The sequence below is a fragment of the Bos grunniens genome, chromosome 21, assembly GCF_055505025.1.
Source record: "Bos grunniens cultivar Pamir isolate PY7600 chromosome 21, Bosgru_T2T1.0, whole genome shotgun sequence".
Classification (NCBI taxonomy): Eukaryota; Metazoa; Chordata; class Mammalia; order Artiodactyla; family Bovidae; genus Bos; species Bos grunniens.
In genome coordinates, this window is record NC_141185.1 from 15,124,631 (window position 1) to 15,130,658 (window position 6,028).

A 6,028-nucleotide genomic window follows, 5' to 3' on the forward strand; every position below is an offset into this window, starting at 1 on the left:
GAACAGAGTCGGACATGACTGAAGTGACTTAGCAGCAGTAGCAGCATCAGAGTCTCCTTCCCCTCTAGGATATAAGCTGTCCCCAAACAAGAATCTGTTCATTGATGTATCCCAAGGATCTAGTACAGTGTCAGGGACAGAGTAAGTGCTCAGTAAATATTTGTTGAATGAATAAATGAAAAATGTGGATAATGATACTCACTCTAAAAAGTTACTGTAGAGATTAAGTAACATACAGAGATCCTGACACACTGTTAGATACCCACCTTCCTTATCTCTTCCTCATATGTCTTCCCTAGTTGCCTCTTACAGCATTGCTTCTTCCCGCCTCTTTGGACATTTTAACCAACTTAAAGTTTAAATCCAGGAAAATCCAACAGAAGGCCACAGATATCATCTGAGAATCAAAAGGACCCTGGGAGACCAGCTCTACCCACTGCCACAACTGTTTATCAAATTAGGAAATTGTTACCCAGAGAAGTAGACAGCCTGAGGAGAGGGCTAGGTCAATGTTTTGTTGTTGAAGTTAGATTTAAAAATCAACGTTAGGGAGTTCCCTGGTAGTCACGACTCTGAGCTTTCACTTTAAAAAAAGAAAGAAACCAAGCAACTTTATCGAGGTATATTTACTGACATTAAAATAGATACATTTTAAGTGTACAGTTTGATGAGTTTTCACAAATGTAAGGGCATTAAGGTCATCAGGGATTTAGCAGAGGTATACTGGCCAGGAAAGAGAACACCACCAGGGCTTTTGGGAAACAGGACCAAGTGGAGACGTCAAGGGCCGACAGGAGATTATTGGTCCTGGGGCTTCACTGCAGCAGGATCTGAACCTCTGGGATGTCTGGCAACTTCGCGGCACCTCTTGGTCTTCACGAGGGAGTGAGCCAGCTCTCTTTCACACCAGTCTCCACCAATCTCTCGTGTACAGGCCACGAGGGGAGACCTGGGACTGAGTTCTCTTGCCTGTCCTGCAACAGGCAAGGAACCTGGAGGAACCCCCTGCCATCAACCACTGCTCGCATCTCTGTCGATCGATGGGGGGCGCTCCAGCTTGAGAAGTCAAGCTTCTCTCCTGCCGCCACACCCACTGGGCTCGATTTCCTCTTCATTCTTAGTTAGAAGCCGGTTTCGGGTCAGCAGCGGTACTGTTGGCTGGGAAAAGCCAAAGGGCTACGCCAGGTGCTGGCCTCGGGAATCGCCCCTCGGGTCTGCCCTCCTCTGGTTCCTTGGGGCTCTTGGCGTGATGAGCCGGCCCTGCCCAGCAACCAGTCGCTGTCTCCCGCCCTTCTGCACCTAAAACCCTCTAGGGGGTTGCAGGTTCAGCTTCACTTAGAGACCGCAGCTCCTGAGTTCAAGTTAGTTAGAAAAACACAGGCAGGAATGGGGACTCGGGTGAGGTGTCTGAAGCTGGCCGCAGACTTTCTCTCCGGAACTGGGAGAGCCTCTTCGGAAAGCCCAAAGAGCTGCCCGCTCATCCATGAAAAAACTGCTGGGGTTGGTGCTGCTAACATCTGGGGGAGAGCGAGGTGCCACCCCCGGCTACTGGGAAATCCCTGGGGTGGCGCCGGCTGTGGGTGGGGCCGGGGTGGGGTCCCGGTGGAGGGCGGGGCCTACCTGGGCGCCAGGGTGTGCCAGCCTAGTCCTGCACAGCCGAGGTGGTAGTGGCCCGGGTCTGTGGCTCGCGCTCTACCTGCCCCTGAACCTCGCAGCCATGGAGGGACCCCAGGAGCTTCTGAGTGGGAAGCTCCGGCTCTGCTTCACCCCGGCTGCCCGGACCAGCTTCCTACTGCTCAAGCTCAACGACGCAGCGCTGCGAGCGCTGCAAGAGTGTCATCGGCAACAGGTACGGCTAGCACGGGCCCCATCCTCTCTATCCCCTGCCTCTCCGGAGGTCGGGTCTCAGCCGGCGACCTTGGCGAAGGGACCTGGGGGTGGAGAGCAGCATCCTCGGCTCTGGCCTTCCCAACTCTCCAAGTGAAGCCCGCTAGGCAAGTCCCCCCACCCTGGGCTCCCGACGCCGGATCCTGGGGACGCCTTTTCTGCTGCTCTTGGCTCAAGTCTGTGCTCTGCCCGCAGGTTCGGCCAGTGATTGCTTTCCAAGGCAACCGAGGGGTAAGCGCGGGTCTGGGGTGTGTGGAGGTGAAGTGCAGGGAGAACAGACATGGGCTTCACGAAGGGATCGTCAGGGCGGGAGGCTGAGAGCAGTCACGGTCTGATGAAGTTTCGAGAACTGAACCCAAAATGGGGGAAATCGGGGCTGCTGGAGTTGGTCCCAAGAGGCTGCAGTTGAGGAGACTGCGGCGACTTAACCTCCTGAGGAACTCAGGCCCAGCTGCACCTCGTGTGCTAACGAGCCCCATGGGACCCATCTTCAGTCTTCCGCTGGCTCAGGGAGGAACAGCATTGGTTGGGGAGGAGGAACTGACTTTCATGGGGTTTACTGTCTCCTTTCACCCACAGTACCTGAGGCTCCCAGGTCCCCACTGGTCCTGCCTCTTTTCCTTCATAGTGTCTCAGTGTGGCCAGGAGGGCCCTGGTGGTCCAGGCTTGGACCTTGTGTGCCAGTGCCCAGGCAGGTAAGGAAAATGGGTAGCAGGTAAGAATTTGTGGTAGGTCAGGGAAGGGGATGTCCACAGTTGCTTAAAAGCTCTCCACCCTCCTGTTTTATGTGTGGTTTTTTTTTTTAACCACCTTTTCCCAGGTCTGGGCCTAACCGCCTCCACTGCCTGGGTCCACTCAGGGAGCGCCTCACGATTTGGGCAGCTATGGATTCTATCCCAGCTCCATCTTCACTTCAGAGACACAACCGGACTGAAGATGCCAGGGACCGTGAGAGCTGGCAGAATGTGGGAGACTATCCTGAAGCAGACACAATTTCACAGTCACAGATGGGACTAGAAGAGGTGAGGCCAGAAAGTGCAGGGAGTTAGGATAAGGTGGGGCAAAGCCTGAAGCCTAGGGAGCCATGTGCCCCTGCCACTTTCCCTGCCAGGTGCCAGACCCACTGGCAAGCAGCCAAGGACAGTCACTCCCAGGATCCTCGAGGGAACACATGGCACAGTGGGAAGTGAGGTACTTGGGGCAGGGTGGGACTAACCCAGGACGCTCTGGTATTCTTCTCTAATCACCACTCTAAATGCTGTGGTAAGAGATGGAGCCCTACTTTCTACCCTGGGCTTGATCTCTCCTATTCCCTCTCCTAGGAACCAGACCCTTCTTCCAAACAGAGATCCTGATCAGGCACTGCCTCCCTCTGCTAGCCAGAAACATGTGGACAAGGTAAGTTGTAATAGCAAGGGTTTTTCTAAGAGTTGTGTCCAATGAGGCTAACATTTTAGAACTGAGAGCTTACCATTTTCATACTCCCAGAGATCATTATATGGAAGTAATTTTTGAGAGAAGGGCAGAATAGGAGGCTTCTGGATTACTGTTTATGTTCCGGATATGTTCCCAACAGAAACGTCCAGCGCCTGCAGCTATGGTAGAATTAAAACAAAAGAGGCTCAGAACTCTAGCTCCAAGTCCCCTACAAGGACTGCCCAGTCAGGACTTACAAGAGGAAGACTGGGAGCAAGAAGATAAAGATGAAGACATGGGTCCCAGGCTGGAGCACAGTCCCTCAGTTCAAGCAGGTGAGTTAAAGAGAGGGTGAAACTGCCATAATGGGGAGGGGCGGGGGGGAAGTGTTATCACCTTCATGTCTTGTTTCCTTTCTAGATTCTGAATCCCTAAGCCCTGAAGAAGTACCAGATTACCTCCTGTGAGTCCCTTGCCATTTCTAATTTTTTCAAGCCTTGTGCATTCCTGGGAGCTGGAAGCTTTGGGGGTCAATGATACTGATGGTGACAACACTCTGCTCCTGGCAGGCAATACAGGGCCATCCACAGTGCAGAACAGCAACATGCCTATGAGCAGGACTTTGAGACAGATTATGCCGAATACCGCATCCTGCATGCTCGCGTTGCGGCTGCAAGCCAGAGGTTTATAGAGCTGGCAGCTGAGATGAACAATGTTCAGCGTGGAACTCCAGAACACAAGGTAAGGGCTGGATGAACCCAGGCTGGCTTTCAAGTTCTACTGGCCATAAACTCCCTGCTAATTGCCCATAAGTGTGTTTGTTCAATGACCAAAGAGACAAGCAAGTCTGTTTTGAGAGAAAAATTAGTCTGCCTAATTTATGAGAAGTAACTTTAGTCGCTAAGAGAGCTGGAGATTTTTTTCTCAAGGTTAAACTTGGTGCTAACATTTTCTGTTTCAGGCGCTGGAAGAAAAGATAGTCCAGGAATATAAAAAGTTCAGGAAGGTAAGACCGGGCCTGGGAATGGCAGCAAGAAGGCAGAAGTGACTTTTTTTTTTTGACATGGGCGCTTTTTCTCTGCAGCGGTACCCAGGTTACAGGGAAGAGAAGCGCCGCTGTGAGTACTTGCATCAGAAACTGTCCCACATCAAAGGTCTCATCTTGGAGTTTGAGGAAAAGAACAGGGGCAGCTGAAGCTGACACATGGCTCTTTACCCTTGTATGATATGAAAGAAAAAAGCAGCTATTAACTAAGAGGACAGTTGTCTGCTGTTCATATTGCTGAGTCCATAATGGCAACTAGGAGAGCTGCTCTAGGTTCTTGAGGTTTGGTTTTCATTATTACCATATTTAAATTGTTAGGGCATGGGCACAGTGCCAAGACTCCACAGCTGTGCCCAGGAGTTATCCAGTAATGAAAACTAGGCAAAGTAGCAGACGCTTGGCTTCTCCACCTTTAGTTCAGCCAAGTCATTTTCAAATCCTGAGAAATGACACCGTTTCCAAGACAAGATACCTTGAGAACATTAGAATTTACCTGGTAGCCTCCCTGAAAAAACCTTTGGTAACAAAGCTAAAGGAACTTGTAATACAACAGGACATAATGGGAAAGGGCTTGGGCGTTACCCATGTATTAGAAGTGAATTCTTTTACAAACATGGCTAAAAAAATTAAAACTGATTGCTTCTGTGTCAAGTTTTGTTTTCCTTAAATCCTCCAAGGTAGCGGTTCTCACCCTTGCTTGTGTATATGAACCACTTCTGGGGCTCTCTAAAAAATTAGATCCTTAGATCCCAGCCCAGGTCTTTTTTAAAAAATATGTATTTTATTATTTTATTTGGCTGTGCCGAGTCTTGGTTGTGGCATGTGAATTCTCAGTTGCAGCATGTGGGACCTAGTTCCCTGAACAGGGAGATCAAACCTGGGCCCTCTGCATTAGGAACGTTAGTATACTCTCCTTCTCCAAACATGGAGGATGAGGATCACCTGCAACTAGGGCTCCTATCTACAATTATCCAGTAACTCAAAACTATAACTGTAGATAGGATTTGGATTTACCCAAAAAAGGAAGAGGGAAATGGTTCAATTCTTTTGCCAGTCCTATCCTTTTTGTTCCTCACTGCTGCATAAGAAAGTGGATATTTCACTCACAACCAAGGACACTGCCTTTCCCGTTTCCACTGGAGAAGGAAGTTAACAAACACACCCTGGGCTTTGCGGGAGAGAGCTGTACCCGGCACTGTCAATTCCTGAAACAGCTTGAATGAACCCCAACCTGGTGCCACACCCACACAGGGCATTTCTGGGCAAGGAATAGCCCTTGGGAGGTATAAACATGCTCAGCTGCATGGCAAGGATAAATAGCAACCCAACCTTAGGGCATGGGAGGCCAGCAACAGCCCAACAAGAAAGGTCCTTCACCTGTTCTAATCATCAGGCTAGGGTCCTGTGCAATAAACACATAAGGATAGACGGAGATGAAATTTGGAAATCATTTGCAGGTGATTAACTATGGACCCAGTGCAGACAGCTGAACGGACCATCATGGTAGTTACTTGCCCTACACATAACTATTTAATGAAAATCTAAAATATGGTTCTAGCTGCATTTCAAATGCTCAACAGCAATAGGTATTAGGCAATGAAGATTATAGAACATTTCTATCATAGCATAAAGTTCTACTGGACAGTGCTGGTCTAGAGAACCTTTGGTTTCCCACCTCAT

General features: G+C 49.8%; 1 protein-coding gene across 1 annotated transcript; it reads left to right on the plus strand.

The window, feature by feature from the left end:
- The first annotated feature begins 615 nt into the window (after positions 1 to 615).
- Positions 616 to 4,999, plus strand: ELL3 (elongation factor for RNA polymerase II 3). Its single transcript, XM_086363262.1, has 11 exons — positions 616 to 1,849; positions 2,083 to 2,118; positions 2,467 to 2,582; positions 2,708 to 2,909; positions 2,999 to 3,078; positions 3,210 to 3,285; positions 3,464 to 3,638; positions 3,724 to 3,766; positions 3,873 to 4,044; positions 4,265 to 4,309; positions 4,388 to 4,999. Exons 1-11 carry the CDS (start codon positions 1,484 to 1,486, stop codon positions 4,496 to 4,498), a joined length of 1,422 nt encoding a protein of 473 aa, XP_086219388.1. The 5' UTR covers positions 616 to 1,483; the 3' UTR covers positions 4,499 to 4,999.
- The last annotated feature ends 1,029 nt before the right edge of the window (positions 5,000 to 6,028 follow it).